The sequence below is a fragment of the Serinus canaria genome, chromosome 6, assembly GCF_022539315.1.
Source record: "Serinus canaria isolate serCan28SL12 chromosome 6, serCan2020, whole genome shotgun sequence".
Lineage (NCBI taxonomy): Eukaryota > Metazoa > Chordata > Aves > Passeriformes > Fringillidae > Serinus > Serinus canaria.
Window position 1 is genome coordinate 1,189,866 of NC_066320.1, and position 24,780 is coordinate 1,214,645.

The 24,780-nt window shown below is 42.3% G+C and overlaps 1 protein-coding gene across 1 annotated transcript in view; it reads right to left on the reverse strand.

Annotated features, from left to right (window-relative positions):
* Positions 1-24,780, reverse strand: part of CTNNA3 (catenin alpha 3) — a 422,479-nt gene that overhangs the window by 391,951 nt on the left and 5,748 nt on the right. Inside the window, exons 3-5 of the mRNA XM_018920823.3 lie at positions 17,738-17,930; positions 10,735-10,901; positions 746-865 (exon numbers count right to left, since the gene is read on the reverse strand). Coding sequence (XP_018776368.3) covers positions 746-865; positions 10,735-10,901; positions 17,738-17,930 — 480 coding nt within the window. The remainder of the gene's footprint in view (positions 1-745; positions 866-10,734; positions 10,902-17,737; positions 17,931-24,780) is intronic.

The following is a 24,780-nucleotide window of genomic DNA, read 5'->3' on the forward strand; positions in this document are numbered from 1 at the left end:
GGAATCTAATAAATTACCTGACATAAATAGCTGCAAGTGATCTGCCCCAAGCACATGAACAGCTTGGCAACACTGACACCAAGTGACAGAATTCAGGAAAACACAAACCACAAAGACCCCGGCACAGAAATGTTACAGCTTTTACTCTCATGTTGTGGAAGAGGTAAAGCCTTATTTTATTATCAAGAGAAGAAAATTAGTGAATACCCATAATGAGAGCTGATATTTTCACATCAACTATGTAGAAGTGTCAGAACATCCAACATTAAACACGTGTTAACAATTCAACTTTGATCTTGCAAACAGAAGTCAAAGACCATGTCCTCTTCAAAGTTTGATGCATACCAACCTCACAAATTCATTTCTAAAGGAGAAAAAATTAGTTATTTGCATGCATAGAAAGTATTGGATTCCACTGACTGAGGTGAATTTGGTTAATTTTTCAAGTAAAAGACTGCAAATAGTACTTCTGTACACTTCCATTTAAATAATTACGTGTTAATGCAACTTTTAATGTCTGCTAAGTCTCACTTGTTCTGCCTGTGCTTCTCTCTGCTGAAAAACCAAAACCCAGCAGTCCAGCACCATATACTTTAGGTAGACTTGCCCCCCCGCTGCCTTACCTGACACTGCACAAAGCACAAAACCCAATGACAGAACAGTAACTCCATCCAACACTGCAGTTTTACCACCCACCCTGTTCATGCCCAGCATTCTCTCTTCTTACAAGCCTCCATGGGCTTACCTGCTGGCGTCTGTAGGCCAAGTAATCAAGGTTTTCCAGATCTTTTTGAAACTTTTGGTAGGTTTTCTGTAGATCAGATTTACTGGATACATTTTTTAAAGATTCAAATGTTCTTTGAAACTGTGAGGGAAAATAAAAAAACAAAGCCAACAAAAAATTATCATTCATACAGTTGCTGTGCTTCATTCTGTATTACAACTATTTCCTACTAAATACTAAGGCTACTGAGCTTTGTCACCTCTAACCTTCCACATATTCCTACAGTTTCGTTTTGAAACCAATCACAGAATTCAAAGCATTGTACATATGCCCTCCTCAACTAAATGAAATCCTCTAACTTCACAGGTCAGAGCAAACACAAGCAATCAACCTCTAAAGGTGAGTTCTTTTTCTATTAAGTAATCAATTGACACAGATTTAAATACTTTCTTTTCAACTAAGAAAAGTGTCTGCAACTTTATACAGGCCATGAACTCATTCTATCAAGCATAACAGTAGAACTTAAAAATCACAGGGTGCTTCTTATCAAGTTAATTTACTTAAGAGTAATTTAAGACTGGATAATCACCTCAGGCAATGTGCCCACATTCTGCATGAAAACTGTGACAACTCCAATTATGCTTCACTATAGACCTTACTTTTAAATTTAAAACCTCTTTCATGCATACACTATTATTAAAAAGAGGACTGGTATTTTTCAGAGATGCACAACACCAGCCCAGCTGTAGGAACTGTAACAGAAAGATTAACACTTGTGTCAGAGGAGAACTGGAGGTCCAGCTTCCTTGCTACCTTCAGGAAATCATGAGCCTTCTCCTCTGACTTGCTGTTTTCCCAGCTGTAAATACCCTTCTTCACCTCACGAGCATGTGATGGCTGCAAAGCTGCAGGTAGCTCAGGAATACTTTGTTATCACTGTGATTACCATCAAGTCTATAAACATATATTTACACTGACATAATCAGGAAGAACTGCACACTTGTAAATCCTTCCAAAATACTGACTGAGGCTCCTGCAGTTCCAGGGCCTGTAGGTGAAGCTCACCCGTGGTACCAGTGCCCAGGGAAAGAGGCAATGGACTGCTTTCCAGTCAGTTCTGGACAACCAAGCACTTCTGTAGTAACTACAGCCCACATTTCTCTATAGTTTTGCTTAAACTACAGCCACTGAATTGGAATAATGAACCACAGGACAGAAGGGAAAAAAAAAAACAAAACCAAAAGAAAGCCAAACCTCTGCTCATCTTCTGTCCCTCTTTAAGAAGCTGACAACATAACTAACAGCCCATGCTGATCATGGATGTGGAGTGCTCCAGAGCCCCTCATCCCTGAGCAGGTGACTCAGCTCAAGCCCAAGCTGTAGCTGATGCTGAACAGCCCCCAGGTACTTCTCCTCGGGGATAACAAGCAACTGCAGTGCATTTCCACTGACAATTTACAACAACCTGCCTGGAACCTTCAGGCAAGTCAGCACGTCTTGTTTGCTGCTCTGCAGCCTTTATTTCAGTCTCACTGCTCTCATAACCAAAAGGCAAGTTAAGGCAGTGGTTCCATCTATTTGTAATTTATCTTACTCTACCTCATTCAGCACTACTAGAGGTTAACTGGAGACTTTCTAGCTGCATTTAAATTGTTTGCTACCAAAAAATAAAATCAAACCTTCTCACCCAAAGTATATGTTCCTGAATTCTGTACTGACATGGCTGACAGAACACACAAGCTAAGACAAAACTGCAATAGTCTCTATTCTTTTCTGTTTGACTTCATCATCTTCCAATTTTTGTATGATTTGTTGTTTTCAGATTTTATCTCTGCTCCAGAGCTGATCTGAAAGCCTTGCATTTGCAATGTTTGCTTTCATCAATTCCCACTCCTGGCTAAGCCCTTAGCTGGAAGCAACTTAATTGCAACATTTGCAAACACGACCTGAGTTCAGTTTAAGGTGACCAAAAGCACTCCATAGTCCTTGCTTTTTTTCAAGTGTGTAAGAAACTGCTCATTATGTCTCTGGCAAGTTCATAATGCACCTTCCTCTTCAAACCATGACATATTTTTCCAGAACTTAGCCCAAAGCTGTTGCACCCTGTTGTGGGATTGAATAAAACAGGGGAAAGGTCTCCAGTGATTCCCAAACTCACTAAATAAACAGAAGGTACAGTCTTTTCTTAAGGGGTCTTTTTTTTTTTTTTTAAGATAATCATCAACATGTTAGACTACAATGCAGTTGTAGAATCATCATCATCCTTTTAAGGATGTACTTAATCCCACAGCTTCAATTCTTCATTAACTGGAGCTCTGCTAGCAAGATCACTCACTTCCTTATGTCCTGCAGCAACCTAAACATTAATAATACATTTGGCTCTCTGGAAAGAGATACAAGAAGCAGCATGAGAGCACGATCAAATACAAATCAAATGTGTAACTATAAGGGTAACATGCTTCAATAAAATTGATGCGTAACTGCCAGAACATCCACAGCAGTCTTTAGATCTAAGGGAGAAACACTTTTTAAAAATTTAACTCAAAAGTAAATAAAAAAATCAACCAAGCAATTTTAAGAAAACACAGATATGCTCTTTCCACTGTCATCAGCAGGAAATCAGAAAATTGTGCCTTGGACATACAAAGGTTATCAGCACATATGTTAAAACTACATCTGGATCATACTTCTATCACTGTGAACCAGCATTTTGGGGTGAGTGGTAAAAAAAACCTCTCTCATCTCCCCTGTCTAGAGGTGAAAAGAAATGTCAGAATTCCTGACTTTTTTTTTCTTTTACCAATAACCAAATATAAATAATCCTAAGAGATTCACAGAAGCTCTTTTCTGCCTGTTACATTTTCAAAGTGCTTTGAACAGTTTCTGGAAGCTGATGAGTAGCATTCCTTTACTACTTTTGCTCTCAGTGGCACTGCTAGGTAGCTACCTGGACTCATTTTCCCTCCGTGGTAAACTCTTATCTCTATGATTTATCAGAGCTGCTTCTGTTTGTCAAGTTACCACAGGTAACCTCCCAGCAGATAGTGCACAGACAACTTTGTACCTTCAAGAGAAGAGCATGACTGTATATCCATTAATATCACAGCATTCCTTTCACAGGAAACCCCAAACCTCCCAAATGCAGAACCAGAGCCCAGCACCCTGACCCTGTAAAGCAGGGTGGATAACCCAGCAGCCCCAGTGTCCTGAGCAGGCACCATCAAGACATGGCTGACTGAAGGCTCCATGCTCATCTGACTGGAAACCAGCACACAGTGAATGCTTCAACCAAGTGGAGCAACTCTCACTGACCCATTTTAGGGACCACAAAGCAACAAATACCATCAGAACTCTGAAAGTGATGAGGACCCCAAATGTGGATGGGCCTGAAGAGTGCTACAACACTTCCTTGCTTGGAAGTATGATGTGCCTCATTAGGGTAAGGCAGAGTCCTGCAGCCTCCTCTCAGATCCTGACATGGTTCATCCAATTAGTAAGTGTGACTGTAAGCATCAGGACTGAAATCCTGTGGTCTCACATCTTACACACTGCAATGTCAAAGATGAGAGGTGAGCTCTGGCTGAAGTTTCTCCTGCAGTAAAGCAGATTAACAGCTGAGAATTCTCTGCTGTCTTTATGAACTCCTGACATACCATTTTAAGGGTTTTCTTCACTATCCTTCTACCTACATTCAGGAGCCTTGGAACTTTTGCTCTGCTGTCACATGGAACAAAAATGAGGCAATGAGATCAAAGGGAAGAGGATGAGACAGAGTGGCTGCACATTTCAAAATGAAATCATATTAAACTAACTTATCATACTAAAATTTTGATACTGCTTAAGCCAAACTTTACTACGTTTCATCTTCAATATGAGCCATGCAAATTAATGGCTTACCAGCTAAACAGGAGGCCAGGACACAGAATTATGAGATTATAAACATGCAGTGCAAAGTGCTTCACTGCTTATAATTCAGAAATGTGGAAGGAACACCACTGAATACAGAGCACAAAGCCATATTCCTGGTAAGCACCTTACAATCTCCATACAAACAGGAAGAGGGATGGGGGAGCCCATCCTGCTTCTCCACTCTGTGCATGATGCCACTGCACACACCTGCAATGTCACTTGCCTGGGAGTCTGGCTTTAGAAAGATGATGTAATCAAAGGGCCTGCTGCACTTCCTTTATGTAGTTTCCTTCTACACAGCTGGTTTAGATTTGGGGTCAGGGCTGCAAAATTCACAAATTAGGAGAAATGGCTCTTTTCTGTTTGTCTAGAGCTGCACAATTCCAGGGTATCAATAGTACCCTCTTCCACTGCAAAGGGCAGTACAGTAGCACTGATTTCTCCATTGGTAAAATATTTCTCTCTATTTCCATATGGATTAATAGGAATTGAATTAAGGACAAGAAGCAAATTTTACTTCCCTTTTGACATTAGGAAGGTGTCCATTGAAAAAACATACCTTTCTGTTTTGAGAAGGTACTGGTTCTTTAAAAGACTAAATTATAACTAAATGTACTATTTAAATTATCCAGAGATATGGTTGGAAAAAAAGCCATTCACAACCCCTCTTAAATTCCAATTGCTGAACACACATATTTATGAGAAAAAAGCTGCTCTTCTCCTATTTTGCTGTAATGGAATGGGCAATGTGCCTCCTTTGGAGAGGTTTACAGAAAGCAGCTCACAGCTTTTTCCATTCAGAAAATATCAGATGATTTTGCTGTCATTTTAAAAAGGTCTGAAGACATACACTCTTGATGATAAAGCAGACATTGTTTGTTTTGCATGCATTTCCTCATTTCTGCCTCTCAAAGCACAAACGAGTTATAAAATACATTTCTCTAGATCCGAATGATCTCTGCATGCTTGAATTGTTGATCAGATAAGCCATTCTACATTACACCAACTTTGCTGCTATACTGCCAATAAATAACCTGCCAGGAGAAGATAACTTCCCAAGATTATTTTCCCAGCCTAGAATGTGCCTTCCCATATTAGTACTCTAGAGAAGGAAATTTCAGAGCATCACTTCCATATTATTCTCCTACAAGCACAGCACTTCAGTGGAGAATGCCTGCTGCTGCAGAGGCCAAACAGCCACAGACACTCCCAAGGGAAACCTCCAGCCGTGTTCATTCCCTGGCAGGTTCAGACAGAGTCGACTGCAGTGGAGCACTGGTCACTGACTGCAGCATGCAGGCATCTGCACAGTCCAAACAATTATTTCAAACAGGCCTCTGCTTTTCTAATATGCCACCTTCCAACTTCATCACCAGACACAATATGGACTTCTCACACTCCCTTGTACTTCTGATGACTTCAAGCATTGTATTAACCTCTCTACAAACCACCTTTATGTTACAGATCTCCCCGAGCTTTATGTTTACAACTTAACATTCCAGTCAGAATTTATCATCCCACAGCTTGACAATTACTTATTTTTACAAGTTACAAAGGAGCAGTCAAGAGGCTCATATAGCAAGCACAGAAGTGGATCCAGACTCCTACTCACTCAAAAGGATGCTCACTTTGAAAAAGCCAGCTCCAAAAGCAGTTCTTTGGAAGCAGCTTTTCCTCTGTTATTTACTGCACATCACAGAGTGCCACAGAATGTGCAGAGTGTGATGATTAGCCCTGGAGCCCTGATTCCAAACAACTGCATCCTACGTATCACAGCCAAACCTCTCACTGGTAGCAGGAATCTCTGTTTGATGAGAAAATAAATAGGAATGTGAACCAAAGGAGAAGCCAAATCTTCTCTCAAAGACTCCTGTCACCTTCTTAATACCCCTTATGCTCCAGAAGTCTCCCTGCCACAGGAGTGACCCATGCACAACTAAGGAAGGTGGCAAGAAATTAGAATTTAATCTGGCTACTGCTTGTAAAAACAAGGTTTCCATAAACACATCAGGAACAAATGGAGGGCTAAGGACAATCTCCATCCTTAACTGGAGACAGGGGGAAACAGAGTGACAAACAAAGAGGAAAAGTCTGAGGTACTTTGTTACCTCGTTTTGAGGGGTCTCAGGATGAGGGAAGAGACGACAAAGTTGACTCCATGTATCAGAAGGCTTGATTTATTATTATATGATATATAAGATATAAAAACTATACTAAAAGAATAGAGAGAAGGATTTCACTACCAAGGCTATGCTAATAGAAAAGGAAATGTCTAAACTGAGGTCTTCTCAGACTGAGACCAGCCGAACAGGAGTTCTGTGATGGGCTCTCAATTGCAAACAGTTTGATGGGGCCAATCACAGACATCCCCCGTTGCATTCCACAGCAGCAGATAAGAATTGTTTACAGTTTGTTCCTGAGGCCTCTCAGCTCTCAGGAGATGAAAGATCCTAAGTAAAGGATTTTTCATAAACCATGTCGGTGACAGTACTTCTCTGTCTGTCTTCAGCAGCAGGACCCGCTGTTTTCCAGGTACCCAAGCCCCTGAAGCTGAGCACAGGGATGGGGAGCAGAACAAATCCCCCCCCCCCCCCCCCCAGTCCAAAATGAAATGTTTAGTGACCAGCTACAGCATCTAAGACTCACACCAGTCCAAGTGCCAAAGTGATCTGCTGGAGGGTAGGAAGGCTCCACATAGGGATCTGGATCAACTAAGCACAGTTCTGAGAGCTGAACCAAGCCCCTACACCTGAAGCACAGGGCAGCCCAAGACACCTTTCCTCTTTCATTCTATGGAACCCTAGCGAGTTCTTGCTCAGAGCATTTTTAATGCTGCTGAATACTCTGCAGGAAAGGGAAGAACAGACAGCACTACACTCACAGGGCCCAACTTCACATGCTGCTTCTTATCTGTAGCCATTCTCTTTTTTTTTTTTTCCCTGGCAGGAGTTTTAAATAACTGTAAGCAAGCATTTTGTAAAGATCATGCTGTCTGAGGCATTCATGAAAAATATGAAGACTTGCACAGTAAATCTACAAGCATGACATGAAGAGGAAAAAGGCAGATAAAACATGTTGGCTCAGCATGATCTGAAACTGATTAGAGAAAGACAGACTGCCATTGCTCTTTGAATGAAATTCTCCAAACTTGTTACTTCCCTGCTGTTCTCTTCTGATCAATACATTTAAGCAATACCATTAGTCTGTTAATTCACTTAATTAAATAATATTGAGCAATACTAACTGTAATGGATGAGCTGCTAACACAGCTCTGAATCAGAGAGTGCAATACAGAAGACAATTCTTTGTCTGACCACATTTTTCAGAACTCAAGCTGTTTCTTTAGAGACTCCAAACTCTTTAAGCATGGAAACTCAGACAGAGATAGGTATTTATTTAAACTGTTCCCTGTTTTTTTTTTTTTTAAAAAAAAAAAACTTTAAGGAAGGAAAACCTTTCTTTTTGGTGTGATGTACTTTATTTTTTCAATGAACTCTGAAAGGATCTTCCTGTTTGCACTGCTCCCTCAGAGTCTTACAGGATTGTGAATTCCACAACTGGCTAGAAGTGTTCTGTGCCAGAATGTAACCAGTCACTGAGGGCTTGACAGTTTACTGGCATCTAGTAAGCATTATTTACACACACATTTATGCACTTTTTGCTTGCTGGACATTCATTAAACAGCCAAAATTCTCTCCACTTTATTAGCAAAACTTATAAAAAAGCTAATTTCCTGTTCACAAAGCTGGGTTTCTGAACATTCAGTTTAAATTCCTCCCAGGATTACCAAACCCTTTCAAACTTACCTGTTACTTCTAGTTTTGAAAAGTCACATTTCAGTATTTTTGTGATGAAAAATACTCTGTATTTTCAGAATTACCCGCTGTTTAATATGAAGACTCTATTACACAGAATTCAAAAACAGTCCTAAGTCTAAGCAGAATGTACAGAAAACAATATTGTTAGAGACTACATAAACTGGAAGCAGACAGCTGAGGTTCATCCTTTTTTCCTAGATAGACATCAACAGGCAGATGTGACAGGTAACAGCAGATGAGGCTTTCTACGACAGCCAGTCACATTGTCTTTGTTTTCTTTCTATTTTTATTCCCAGGTTACTGAGGAAATTAAAGTTTAATGATCCAGAGTGTATTCTGTCAGTACAAAAACCTGTAGTTTTAAACATCAGTGTTGGAATTAACGAATTTTAGTGAGTGGCCAAGACTAAAACTTTCAGCATTCTTTGATAAATGAGTTGGAAAATATTAGATATTTGAATAGGAAATTCCCCATTATATACTTTCATATTGAGCAAGATCTCACTAATAGTGTAGAGAGTTCTTCCATGATGCTGAACCAACTTCTTTCATTTTATACATGCAAATAAAGAAAAGGTCCTTGATTAGAATTTTTATCATTTTTATGTCTTTTATTCTACTATTACTCTTTTTTTAAATTTTTCAAATCAATTATGAATACCCCATAAAAATTACAGTGCTCAGAGACATGGAAATAAAGAGCAATGAAATTTCCCATCTCTTAAATGATAACAGCTGTAACACCCATGTCTGAAGAACAGGGTAATATGGTAGAAGTATTAAGGTTTTAGAACAAGTGCAAAGAAAAACAGCTGAAGACTTTTAGGGAGTTGATTTTCATGGCATATGAACTTGAAAAACCCAAGAATATTACAGCTGATACAGCAAAGACAAGGTCTGCTTTGACACTGTGTGAATACAATGTCTTTTTGTGGGAGCAAGTCCATGTTGCAGAAAAACTGAATTCCTAAGGGAGTTTTAAAGTACAATGATTACAGTTAAATACTTAGAATAGAGCCATGTCGAAATTCATTAAAATATTTAATTGCCTTTAAATCTGGCTCAGTTAGCTGTGACCAAAAGTTGTTAGAAACTGAGGGATGTTCAATAGCATATGTTGAAATTACATTAAGTCAATTTCCTAATTAGATGTCAACATAAAAGACACTATTACAGCTAATACCACTGTTGGCAAGTTCAACAGCCAGAGCAGAGACTCAATAGATATGCAAAATGTAACACCCTCTCCTCTAACAACTAGGGTGAATCTTTTTGCAATGGCTTTACTGGGAGTTTTACCAACCTAATTTATTCTAAGGGTTCATTTACAAATTCAGTTCTCCCTCCTATTAAGAGGAAATATGGAAGAAGATGACAATTTAATGGCCCTTTGCAGTGGAGTTGTTCCTGAATGATACTCTGCTTTCTTTCAACATTTTCAGTTACTTTTTGTTTTCATTTTCAGATGGAAAACATGAAGTCGATTACACAGCCATTTAGAAATACTGAAACTCTAGTAAGGAAAACTACCTAATTTTATCTCTCTCATGTAAAACATACTCAAATACATTTCAGAAGACAGCATCTGGGATTATGAAAATAAACATTAAAAATGTAATAGATTACCATGAAAAATATCATAATTTAAGAACATTTTCCATAAACAGTGCAAAAGACATAGGCCATTCCTATTACAGCTGACACATTTAAACATTCAGAACAACACAGAAGCTTCTGCAAGTCAGTGTTATTTAGCCTGTGGTACATCTCCAGCAGTTGTCAGTGTCAGATTTTTCAAGCCTAGTATTGAAACTCACACAACATTGTTTTACTATGAAGTACTTTTCCTAGTCTGATTTGGAGCCAAACTTTCATTCTCTCATCTTCACCAAACTGAACTTGCTTCAACATGGTCCTCTAAGTCACTGTGTTCTCTCGTGGCATGAGGCATTATGAGAGGTGGCACTGATTATTCACCTCTGCCCTGAAATATCAGGAAGTCAACAGAAATTTGTGGTTTTATCAGTTTCTTATAAATTACTGAAAGTACTAGTGGAAAAAAAGGAAGGAAAAATAGATCAAATACGCTGAGCTGCAAGTAGATGAGTTTTTCTGGTCCATTCACAAATCTCATCCAGAATCTGCACTTGCCCCAGCTACCCAGGTGTTTTGTGCATGAGACCTACAAGGCTCAAGTACAGAAAGAGCTTTCCATGCCCGGAGAGCCCTGAGCAGACACAGCTGTGGCTAAGAGGAGCCTGAGGAGAGCACAGCATCACTCACCACAGTCAGGCGCTGGAGCAGATAGGCCACGTCCACCATGTCGGCCAGAACGAGGAGCCTGGTGACCGCGGCCAGCAGGGACCGCGCGGCTGGGACAACAGCCTGCCTCCGGGGCAGGGAGCAGGGATCGCTGGTGAACGCCTCTGCTGACACCTGCAGGGCCTGACCTGCAAAACGAGACGCATTTCCTTAGGCCGGATCACAACACCCAGAGGAAAGGAAATCACTCAAGCTCTGTCAGTTATTTGGCAAGTCACAAGCAATGCCAATAAATCTGGTATCTCTTTCTTGCCCTAACGCCTTGACGTGAAGGTCAATGGTTCCAGATCATGCAGGTCAATGTTCCACATCTTCCATTCTCTTTCCCTTTCTCTTCTACAGCATCACTTAATTCTGAAATAATTCCATTGGCCTTCACACTATTACTCTCAACTGTACACAATAAAGCCAGCAGCTTTGTTAAACTTTTCTAGTCACTACTTGTTATATTACTGTGTACTTTGGTGTCCTTGCTATTACGTAATTCCTGGTCACAGAAGGGAATCAAATATTGCTCATCTCATTACAAATATAAGTTAATGGAATGAAAACCTCATGCACTCAAACATCTGACTGACATAAAGGGAAATCTGTGCCATGGAGCTAGTGACTGCCAGCAGGCAACAATATACTGCTCTCCAATGTGGAGTTTGGTAAATGAAATTCAACAATAAGGACCACAGTGATAAACATCATAAATTCCTGAAGGGAGCTGAAAAGGAGATGGAGACGGACTGCTCTCAGTGGTGCCCAGCAACAGGGGGAGAAGCAATGGGCACAAACTGACACACAGGAGATTCCATGTAAGAATCAGAAAATATTTTTTCCCTGCAAGAGTGACTTAGCAGTGGCACAGTCCAACCAGGAAGGCTGTGGAGTCTCCATCCTGGGAGACGTTAAAAACCTGAGTGGACATGGTCCTGGGCAGACTGCTGGCCCTGCCTGACCTGGGGCACTGGACCAAACGACCCTCAGAGGTCCCTTCCACCCCTCAACATTTTGCAATTCTGTGAGCAAACAAGTCAGAAGGGTCTGAATACGACCAAGCCCTTAGAAATGAGCATGACATAAGCTGGGATGGCCAGATGAACACATAAAATCATAACCCTAAAATAGAGCCATGAGATGCAGGCTAGACAGATAGGAGCTACAAGTACAAACAGCAGAAAATGACAGCTCCAACAACAACACAATGTTGAAACTTTCTTAAATTGCAGTAGACAGCATGACAATCTGATGCCACTTACTCTATTTTTATTTTAATTCCCATCAACTGGATATTCTTCCACAATTACATTTGTCACAAACAATAAAACGCAAAAAATGTCCATTTAGTGGCACAAATAGGAATTCAGACAGACAGCAGCATTCAAAGTATTTCAATTCTTTTAGACAACCAAACAAAAAGTAATTCAAAGAACCAAAGCCAGGATCTATCATAACTGCACAATTACTGTCAGGCAGATATTTCCAAGACTGTTCAACACATCCAGATAAGATGACTCCCAAAGTAAATGTTGTTCTACCATCAACTGATCAGCTACTGACAGCTACTGCTGAGGCAAATGACTGTTACTTACACATGCCTACAAAAATCTGCTCAGGCACAGGGAAATGTAAAAAACACTGCTCAGCCACAGGTAATTTTTTAAATAGTTAGAGAATTCACACACTTTATCCAGCACCAAAAATATCCAAAAACTTACATGAAAATTCCTTCAAAAACAAGTGAACTGTGAGCCTGCTAGCAATTGGCTGACAGCTCTTGCCAGGCTGTGTCTGTACAGACACTGCAACAACGCCACCAACTGCAGGCAGTGAGCACCCTCAGAGAGAGTGCTCAGCATCACACTGGCAACAGCCAAGTACTCCTCACTGCCTTAGGAAAGACCAACAAAAGCTTTCTTCTTTTATTGATTTGAATAGATTTTCGTTCTCCTTTTGAAATCCCATCCAAGTATCACATTTTCCTCTCTTCTATTTGTAATTACAACTGGCTTTCTCATCCCATTATTAAATTTTAACTGCAGCAGTGAGAAATGCACATGGAGGGCAGTGAATTTCATGCCTTTCTTGTGTCCTCCCACAAGGAGGTACTGTTGCCAAGAAAGTCCTGTCACCCACTCCTGAACTGCACTGTTAGAGGCTGATGGCTTTACAGTACAGAGAAACACAGTTGACAATAGGAGCCCATTTACTAAGGGGGGGGGGAAAGACATACCAAAGTTAGTGGAAAGAACTTACAACATTTCAGTCTCAAACCTGAGAGAACTACAAACAAACAAGAAAAAACCCACAATGGTTTATAATACAGAATCCTAGAGTGCTTAGGGTTGGAAGGGACCTAAAAGATCATCGAGTTCCAATCCCCTGCCATGGGCAGGGCCACCTTCCACTAGCCCAGGTTGCTGCAAGCCCCATCCAACCTGGCCCTGGACACCTCCAGGGATGGGGCAGATACAGCTCCTCTGGGCCAGGGCCTCAGCATTTTCATGGTGAAGAATTTCTTCCTAGCATCTAATCTAAAACAGCCTCTGTCAATTTAAAGCCTTTCCCACTTGTAGAAAGTCCCTCTCCAGACCTCTCGTACATCCCCCCTGGGTTCTGAGAGGCTCCAGTCATGTCTCTCCAGAGCCTTCTCCTCAGCCTGAACAAGCCCAGCTCTCTCAGCCTGCCTTAACAGGAGAGGTGCTCAATTCTGCTGAGCATCTTCGCAGCCTCCTCTGGACTGGCTCCCACAGGTCCATATCCTTCTTATGCTGAGGGCCCCAGAGCTGAACACAGTATTCCACACAGGGTCTCACCAGTAACACCACACTCATCGGCTCTTACTGACACTAGTACATGCAGCCTCAAATTCTGCAGGCATGAACTAACACACTAAGCAGAATAAGGACCAGAGAAGCTTGGGAGTCAAGGTCACATCACAGCACAAAACAACCTACCCTTTCTAAAAACAAGATTAAACAACACAAGTCACCAGTACTATCACCTGTTCTGTTCCTACAAATACCATCTCCATCTGCTACAGCAAATAAAAGGATTCTGCTTCAGCCAGCCAGCTGAAGTGACACTATCAGTGTCAGGGCACAGCAGATCGATACCTCCTGCATGTTCCTAATTTTCAACACTGTCATAACTCAGATTCTCACAATAGCTCTCTGGAGCTGTTACAGGACATTTCTCTCCCGCCACACAGCCTCTTATCCCACTCAGATACCACTGGATTCTGTTGCATAGCAACTATTTCACCACTGCATATCAGGAAGTTCCACTTCCACATCACAACAATTTCTTCCTATCATGTAACCAGAGCCACCACACATCCCCATCATGCCTTACACCCACCTCCTCATTCTCCCTTTCCCACTCAGGGGCACCTGATCCAGTGATGCTGATGTCAAAAGCTATTCTGCAGGGGATCTGTACTGGGTTTGATGAAAGGAGTGTGCAGCACAGATAATTTTAAGCCATTTAAGTTCTGCCTCCCAGAACAGAAATCCCTTAAATGCAGAATACAGTCACGTGCCTCTTCATGTAGAATGAGAAAGTTAAGTTTACTTTTAACATGAGAGGAGGGACAAACAAGAACACAGTATAATACAAAAGATCCCTCTACCCTTGCTTTAGTAAATGCCCTTCTAAGTAAGCACCCATTTCATGCCAGTGAATGGGAGCGTCTTCCATGCCATCAAACTCTTGCCTCCCCTGCTTAGTATCAAAAGACATTAAATATGGCCATTCAAAACATCAAAGTATTTGTTAGATTTCCTTTTAAAGAGTAACTTAAGGCTCAAAATGTAACTCCAGCAAGTAACTTGCTTTCAATTCACTGCTCTGTGTGATGACAGGTTTATCTGGGAACACACTTGAGCATGATAACAGCTAAACACAAGAAACACTGACACTGCAATAGATAGAAACAAGGCAGACAACAACTGTTGTGTTTCTGACTATATATAGTCAGTCAGCAATGGCAGTAAATACCAAACATTTCAGTTATGCCCATGCAACTGTGTGAGAACTGTAAGTCATCACACCTTCACATAAATGCAAAAACTGATCATCCTAAGGATAACGTTAGACTCCAATTCAGACTTCTACAGCAACATTTCACCACATGAACAGCATCACTGCTGCCTTAAAACTGATTCAATCTCAGAATCAGGACATGAATTTGAGACTGATATTTAGTGTCAGAAGCATTCAGGGTTGAACAATGCTCCTTACACTCGTTGCATAGGGCTCAGGTATTCCACAGAACATTGAATTAGAAGACAATCTTTTGAAATGCTGCACGCACATGAAATCTCCCAGTGAGAGTTTTTCAATACACTTACTTTGGGGTTTATTACACTACTTTAGAACAAAACTGTGGACATAAGTCGCCTCTAACAAAGCTTCACTAAATCAGATCAACAGGAAATCATGGCAGTACTTCAGTTACTAGGCCAGTGGATTTCTGGATGATGCATACAGTCCACCACCCACAAACCTTCCTGCTAACCCATTTAGCAGAGTTCCAGAAGAAGATGTTATCAAGATGTGGGCAGGCCTTAAAAAGTACTTTATTGAGAGAAAACAAAGAAAAATGCAGAGAACATCAATTTAAATTACTGTCTTCAAGCCTATAAATCTTTGATAAAACTTTGCAGATGTCAAAGGAAGCAGACACTGTGTTTATCCAGGTAACATATCTGTCATCCATTATAGTAACACCTTCTTTCAGAGGTGTTACTATAGAATTCTGAATTTGAGACTCCAAAATCTCATCTACTGACAGTGCCAAGAGCAAGCTGCAGTCAGTGAAGCCACATCCATGACATCATGATTTCTGAAGGCTGTGAATTACACACAGATGAGTTAGATCCACCAAAGGTTACCTTCACTCTTCATTTTTATCCCATTCATTTGCTCCTTTATTCTCCAAAGTATTATTGTAAATAGGAATATCAGAAGCAGATTGAAAAAAGTCAATCACTCCTTTAAAAGGAGCCCCAAATTAATGAGCTCCAAAAGTAATGAAGGGGTTTTCACACTGGCAATTGACACTCAAAATGAATAAGTGTTTAATGCTCATGATGCATCCCCAGCTGAACAAGTTCAGCAGGTGACATAAGGTAAAACACAAGAGGAGGTGAGACAGAATTTATTCTTTACAGAACTCAATGTGCAAATCTGAGTTTGGTTGCTGTGAGTGAAATTATCTAAAGCATTTCTTCAAAATTCCATTATCCAGGAAATACAAGCTGTAGCCACGTGCAAAACTTCCTAATTAATTTAAGATTGCATAAATAAAAGTCCCTGCCAGTCACCACAGCCACACAATTCAATACTGTTTGCTGTGACATGCATGGCAGGCACTGCATACAGCCGTGGCTGATGATCCACATCCCCTCAAAGAGCCTGAAGTAAAAAACAGGAGACATTTAACAGCAGCACAATGTGGCCTGAGTAAGAACCCCCAAGTTACATATGACGTGGCATACCACAAATTAAAAATAGCACACAGCTTCAAAGGTTATAAATATCTGCAAAATTAAGAAACTGCCACCTTTTCAACATTTGTTTCAACCATTTCTTAAAACTAACCTGAGCAGTTTGGCAAATCCTTGAAGGGAGATTGGCTGCAACCACTCACTTCATCACTGCATAATGATAGGTGATAACATGGACTTAACTTTCTTTTAAAATGTAGGAGGTATATATAATCTACTTTATGTGTTATTTATTTTTGTAGTTACCTCTGGTCTTGGCTGCGAATCAATAGGTAATAAAAAAATATTTCACATTTTCAATTTCTCTATGTATAAAAATCAATATAAAACTATATATTTCATTCTTACCTTGTGTTATCAGCCTAGAATGGATGGGCTAACATTTTAAGAGTACTCCAAAATGAATGATTTTGCAAGAGCCTCAGCAGCTCAGTGTGACAGATAACTGTGATACTTGCTGGTCATAACGCTTTTAATCACAAAGGACCTTAAGGTATCTCAGACACCATCTGCATAGATCAAACTCTAAACCACAGCCATCTCTAGATTCAGAGGAAGCCAAAAGCAAGTAATCACTGCCCTGAACAGCAGCAGAGACTCAGAAACCACCCCAGCTGCACGTGCAAGATGAACAAATAAAATAAATTTTAATTGATAGAAAAGCCTGATTAAGTTCCAACTTTAGTAAGGGCAGGATGATATAATTAAAACATAAATGAACTTTATTTGTGATTTCTGCAGGAACACATTTAGAATGTTGGTCATGTGACTCATGGCCTTCATGCTCACCCAAACATTCCCAGTTTCCATGGGGAAAAGCAAAACTCAAGAAAACAGCAGAGAGTCCGCAAGAAAATGGCTACAACATTCTCTGCAGATCACAAAAACTAGCCCAGTTCTGGGAATTAGGTTCAAAACTGAGAGACTAAGTCAGGAGGACACAGAATATGACACAACTCACCCGAGAGGAGCTGCTCTGTCAGGAGGGGATGTCTCCTATGGTAGGTTAAAGGATCCATCCTCCTACTCTCAAAACATACCTCCACACTGGACTGTTGTACCTTCCCAATTGAAATCCTTACTAATGCACAAAAGAGGGAAGATTTAAAAGGCCTTAATCCAAGACTCAGGTAAACAGTTCTTTACAAGAAGTTAAAATATACATTAACTTTTAGTCGTGCTTAACAGCCACTAAAATGATCAAGAGGCATCCTGTCCTCATGAAAAGAAAAAAAAACTACATTCCAAACAAAAAAACTTGCACTGATACATGTATTTTTTCCCAGTGGGGCCCAGCTTGCACACTTAACCTAATAGGTGGTATCCCAGAATATGCAATCAGACTACTCCAAGTCCAGACATTTGCATATCACAACACCTTTCCCACAGATATCCTAGCTTCACTTTGACACCAGCATGGTTAAACCAGTTCCTCGTGGTGCCTGAACTGTTTGCCATGTACTTACTCTCTTTCCGCACATCGGTGAGCGCTGCATGAAGCTCCTCTTTAAACACAACTGCTTCCTTGGCAATTTTTTCTCCCTTGTCCAACAGATTCCAAGTGGCTTCTTCCACAGAAGCAAGCAAGACACGAGCTCTCTTGGAACGGCCCTTTTTCTTACTGGAAGGATTCTGTGGACAGTTCACTAATGTTGTAACCTACATTTAAAAGAAGCAAAAGATATAATTATGGTTTACATTCTACAAGTGAATTTATATTGTTATTAAAATAAAAAATATATAATTATGAATAAGCAAAGAGATTCCCTCCGCTTTAGAGACAGACAGGCAAGCTCAGCATAAATACCAAGAATGGGCAAAAGTACTGAATTCAATCTAATGAATATTAATCAATATGCAATATCTTTTGTGTTCCTCCTTCTGTAGGATCAAAGCAAAGTTAACAGAAATGTCACTGTTCTATTAATCCTCATGCCAACTCCTGCCACTGCTTGTTTTAAAACCTGCTCGTAATAAAATAAAAAATACCAGTGCTATCTGAGGAGGCTTCAGCAAGACGGAATCACAGAACCATTAGGGTAGGAAAACCTCCAAAAGCATCAAGTCCAGCTGTCAATCTAACATTGCATAGTGCACCACTAAACCACGTCCCAAAACCACCACATCCACGTGCTTTCTAAATGCTTCCAGGGAGGGTCACTCCACCGTGTCCCTCGGCAGCCTGTTCCAACGCTGGACACTCCTTTCAGGGAAAGAACATTTCTCAACATCCAATCTAAACTTTCCTTGTTGCAACTTGTGGCCATTTCCTCTCCTCCTAGCACTCATTACCTGGGAGAAGAGACCAACCCCACCCGGCCACAGCCTCCTGTCAGGGAGTTGTGGAGAGCCAGAAGGGTCCCTGAGCCTCCTCTTCTCCGGGCTGAGCCCCCTCAGCTGCTCCTCTTAAGACTTTGCTCCAGCCCTTTCCTCAGCTCCTTGGCCCTCCCCTGGACAGGCTCCAGCTCCTCGATGTCCTTCTTGTCTTGAGGGGCCTAAGACTGAACACAGGACTCAAGGGGTGGCCTCACCATTGCACAGTGACTGCCCTGGTCCTGCTGGCCACACCATTTCTGATACAAGCCAGGCTCCCACTGGCCTCCTTGGCCAGCTGGGCACACGCTGCCTCGTGGTCAGCTGCTATCAGCCAGCACCCACAGGTTCTCTCTCCCCAGAAGTGCTGGGTCTCCCCACACCTCCAGTGTAAGAGGTATCCCAGAACAAATACCCAAAATGAGTACAAACACCTTCCACAATGCTTTCTCTTCTTACCAAAGGGCTATCCCTGTGGCCAGAGCTCAACACCTCCAAACTCTTCAGCATACTCTCAACATTAAAATTATACACAAATCTGCCCAAAATTTAGATTTACTGTAGCTTAGACCAAATTTTATTTTTACCAATGCACTTAGACCAAATTTCCTTTTTACCAATGCACTTAAACACCCATAAAGAACTTGTTTTTACAGACCATCCCACTCCACATTCCTCATCATCTGAATACAGCCTCCACACTCCAACAGAATGTTTCTGAAAGACTATTCTCTAAGGCACTGCTTGAGCTGCAACACTAAGGAAAGACTCCAAAAACATTTTTCTTAAGTGTTGTACAGATATTTTAAAGCACACCTTATTTTCATAAAGTTCACTGATCCTTTTTAATGCTCCTGGTTCCCTCTGCCAGAACATGGGTAGTACAGTGCTACATGTGCCTTAGCTCACCTTCAGATCTCATCCATGAATTGATGCACTCGAGTGCTTTTCATGAATCATTACCTCTAAACGTAACTGACAAATATCCTGTGGGTAACATTTCTATAAACACATCTACAAACATAAAAGCCCTGACCCCTGCACCATTCATGCAATTTAGGGGGGGGAAAGACCATCCACTTGACATCAACTGCTTTGGCATGTCACAAGGGAGAGAGCAACATAAATAACTCTGGCTCAGATTGTTAAAGAAGGCCTGGGTATTTTTCTGACTCCGGCTCAAAGGAAGAAAACAGAATTATTTATTGCACATAAATCAGCCAGCTGGAAGAGAATGCACTGAAAATAAAAATCTTTATTTTTTTATTTATACAAACACTTCAATGTCAGTTTTAGAACATTTAAGACAGTTTCAATGTCCATAATTTTAAGAATGAGTTACAGATTACAGGCTAATACTTCCAATAAAAAAGGCATAAAACACCATCAAAAAGTAGAAGTGGTCCAAAAAAAAAAAAACCTATCAAAAAGAAGGGTTTTTTAAAATTTTAAGTATTTGTTCACTATTTCACTATAAAATAATGTATCCTACTTTGAAGATTTTCACTGCAGTTTTTTTAATATTAAATCTCATTCTATATACTGTTCATTGATATGTTGAGGAGGAAAGGAAATAAAACAAATGAAAAAGTATAAAACAAAATGATTCCTGCAGGTGAAAACTCTTGACTGTAAGACCCTGCATCTTCAGCATCACTCTCAGGAAATACTGGAGGCAGCAGCTGATCTCAAATACAAGCCAAAATTTGTTAGATAGCTCTTTGCTCATGGAGATCATGGAAAACAGAAAAACTACTCTGAATTCTCTAACACAGAACCCCAAGGAGGAATGTAAAAACTTTACACACTCCTACCCAGAAAGAACTGAAGCACAGACTAATACAGTGTGCCATTGTTACCCTGCACAGCAGATCCCCAGCCTAGCTCTGGTAGGAGTAACACAGTTGTGCTAAAGGCACAAGGAGTCTCTAAGCCATTTTCCAGGCCATGTGCCTCCACATTTACAAAGCTGAATCATGCCACTGTTGCCTCCTATTGCCATTAGTTATTAGGCTGAAGAGGTGGGTATTTGGTTATGCCAAATACTAAGTTTCTAGAAAACTCTGAAGCAGTTCTTCCAATGCTGTATTCAGCTACTGGCAGCACTCTGAGACAATCTCTTAATACTGCCTATAGTTCAGGAAGCAATGTCTTGATACCTTAAGCATCATAATTCTCAAGGTATCAAGTTCACCTTGGTTTTAATATAAAAAGTATTTTTAAACATCAATCATAAAACTTTTTTTTTTTGTTAACAATGTAGTTCAGTGTAACTCAATGTCTATCCACAGATATTCAGGAAAAACAAGACATGAATTCTGATCTAATGACAACAGCAGAACCCCCTGTCCACTGTTTCAAATCCAATGTACTTGTATTATATACAAATAAACACAGGCTAATCCCACCCAGGGAGCAGAAGGTAAACTCACCATATGTAGAACTAAATCAACAGTGTGTGCTTTCGCTGTGAGCAAACGTCTGTGGTGTGGATGACAGGTGGGAATAGAAGCCTTTCAACTTGCCTGCTTTTCATCAGTGATCCAAGGCACTCCAAAATCCAGGGGTTTTTCTACACATTGTGTCAGCTGAACCTTGCTAACTTTGACAACTACCTTTTTTGATGTGCCAGATGCACTGATTGAGAATTAGACTGCCTTTCACAACTAACATCCTTAAAACACCTGGAATACAATAAAGACCACAGAGTGGGAAACACCCAGGGCAATTTAGGGACAGTGTTTTATTCCAAGGAGAGAGAGAAGTTGCCAACTCAGAGAGAGTTTTACACAAAACAGCTGCTATACAATTTTCAGAGTTTCACAGTAATCACCACTGCCAATTGCACATGGCAGGGAAGAGGGTCGATTCAGCAAGTGATCTGCAGCTATTTCCACAACTACCTCCTGGTCACTTCCCAGCTGCCTCTGCCTCCATTTTTTCCTGTATTGATGCTATTAATCTAATGACTGCCTAACACTTAGCATAGCTGGCAAGGACAGACTTCAGAGAACCTCAAGCACTTCCATTGTTTCTTTCCTGCCACAGCATTACACAACTATTAAATAAATAAATTACAATAGAAATCTCAAAATAAAGTTAAATTGCATTCCAAGCAGCAGTTGCTAATCTGAATCTGGCAAGAATATAATTTTTATCTGTGACTGGTCTGATTCTCTCTCTAATCACAGACTAATTTTCATTTATTATCTTTCTAACCTTTCAATCACCCTTCATTGAGTATGAGCTTTTATTACAGCGGTTTTCTGAGGTCCCATGATGAGGGAAGAGATGACAACGTTGACTCCATGCATCAGAAGGCTTTGATTTATTATGATATGATATATAAGATATAAAAACTATACTAAAAGAATAAAGAGAAGGATTTCACTACAAGGCTAAGCCAAGAATAGAAAAGAATGTGTAAACTGAAGTCTTCTCAGCCCGAGACGGACAGAACAGGTGAATTGTGATAGGCTCTTAATTGCAAACAGTCTGACGGGGCCAATCACAGATTTCTCCCCGTTGCATTCCACAGCAGCAGATAAGAATTGTTTACAGTCCGTTCCTGAGGCTTCTCAGTTCTCAGGAGAGGAAAATCCCTAAGTAAAGGATTTCTCATAAAATATGTTGGCAACATCTCACCCTTTTAATTTTAGTAAATTAAAAAGAAAATGCAATCAAAAGATCAATCAAATGCTGGTGTGGAACCATCAGGGAAACCCTTCACCTGCAGAACACCAAATTCCCATCACATCACCAAAACAATCTTAAAATAGAAGAAAATGCAAAAACAGTCCAAGGAAAGTTCATTGCTTCAAGTCCAAACAGCTGAGTTTCAGGGAAAAGTCCAAACTGAAGATGTTCTTCTTTGACAGTGCAGAAAAGTCCCTTTTGGTCCTGAAACAGGCTTGCAAAACTTTCTGAGCTGCTAGCTCGTTCAACCCTTTTTATTTAATTTCTTTTTTTTTTTTTTTTTTTTTGAAAGAGCAGTAGCAGACAATGGCCCACTGAGGCCCCAAACAGGCTGGTCCACCAGCCACCGTTTGCGTGGGGCCCTGCACCCCGTGGAGGGAACAGGGACCCCAGACCCGGCTTACAGAAAGGTGGGCCAGGTCCCGACGGGGGGAACAACGCCCCCAAACCCAACAGGCGCTGGCCGGGAGGCCCAGGCCCAGGGAACCGAGCCAAATGGCCCAGACCCGGCCCGCGGAGCGGGCTCTGTGTTCTCTCAATCCGGCACACAGCTGTCGATATCCGGGCAGCAGGAGTGATGGAACGCTTCAGCCCCGCTGAACCGGCGCAGACCAGCAGCTGGGGAAGAAAAGCTTTCCAAGGGAACAACACCCCAGATGTGGGGGTGCTTTGTCCCCACAGCAGATGAGCGATGCTCACTTTGCACTGTGTCTCCTGCCTCTGCATCGCAAATGCAAAAGATGTTCCCACTTTCTGCCCCTCGGTACCACCCCCACCCCCTGCGGGCAGGGGACCGGAGGCAGATGGCTCAGGAGCCCCCTCCCCCACGCCGCAAGGGTGCGCAGGGGGAGTCAGGCATTCCAACCCCCAGCGGGAAACCCTGAACCAGACTCGGGTCAGCCCGCGAAAAACACCGAGTTTGAAAGCAAGCAGGCGGGCCGAGCCTGCGATCAGCTGTCCAGCCACACCCCCCCCCACGGAGGGGCAAGCCTGAGTCCCCTTCCCCCGACCCAGCTCCCATCGCAGGGGCAGCCTCAGGACAGCCCGAAAAGCTCGGGGGAGGGTCCCAGCTGATCACGGGCGCCGCGGCGGCCGCTGCGGTCGGGTCCGATGACGGTTCCGCTGGGAGACTCTCAAGCCCAGCCCCCTCCACCGGCACGGCAGCCGAAGGCGAGGCCGCCGCGGGGGTCGGTGGGGGCTGCAAAGCCGGAGGGGGCGCATTCCCCACCGGGCTGGGGACAGCCGCCGTGTCTTCTCCGGGTACCGGAAGCCGCAGCGCAGGCGCAGACAGAAAAGCCGGCAGAGTGGACACGGAAGGTGGCGGGACAGCCGCGGGGGGGCGGCAGGGGCGCGGTCACGAGCTCTTGGTGATCGCTGTTGAGTGTGTTGCCTAGCAACTCGGGCGAAGCCAAGGGAGGCGGTGCTTTTGCCACGGGAACGACAAACTCTGCTGGAGGCCTCTGCTGGAGGCGATGGATCCAGTCCGGGCTGAGGCGGGCCCGTGGGAGGGGCTGCGGGGACTGGCACCTCCTGCAGGGCGGGCTGGGGTGGGGCCCTTGGCCCCGGTTCAGGTGACAGAGCCAACCCACCTCCCCCCCCCCCAGAGGAGCGAGGGGGGGCAAGCAGGTCCCTCGGCGCGGGATCCAAGGTTGCAGAAAAAAACTTCTCTTCTGCCGCGGGCAAAGCGTCGCCCCCCCACCCCGATTCGGGGGGGCTGGAGATTTCCAGGCAGCGGATTCGGACAGGCTTGCCTTTTTCCAGCTCCAGCGAGAAGGGAGACAAGCCCCATGCATTTGCAATCCACTGATATGCTAAAGCTTTCCGTTTCAAAACTGGGAAGAGAGTTCTGAAAGTCTGGTAGATTGAAGGAAAACCGAGGCCCCGGTAGAAAAGATCTCTGATAATGAATTCCATGCATTCCCAAACATATGAGTCAAAGGCATACAGCACATCAGAGAAAAAACCATGGTGTTTTGCCCACCGGAAAAACTCATAGAAATGTGTCGTTAGCATAGGAATGCTGTCCTCATCACCCCATTTTCGCCAGAGGTCAATAATTTTCTCCTCTGAGGGAGAGAATGGAACCTCCGTCTCCGTAGGCACCCTCTGCCATAACCGAATCTGCCTCACACGAAGGGCAGCATTTTCAGGAAAGGCAGTGGAAACAGTACCTTGCGACAGTGTGCTCTGGGCTTCAGCAGGCTGCTCTGTGCCGCGAAGACACCTGGACATCTTGTCTCGGAGACTTTCCAAAAGGTTCTCTCTGTGGCCAGCCTCGGCTGTGAACTCTGCCCAATTTCAGGATCTCTGGTTCTTCAGCTTCTGGCTAGAAGCCACTTCTGTGGCGATGTCCCTTTATCACGTCGGGGTCACCATTTATTACAGCGGTTTTCTGAGGTCCCATGATGAGGGAAGAGATGACAACGTTGACTCCATGCATCAGAAGGCTTTGATTTATTATGATATGATATATAAGATATAAAAACTATACTAAAAGAAT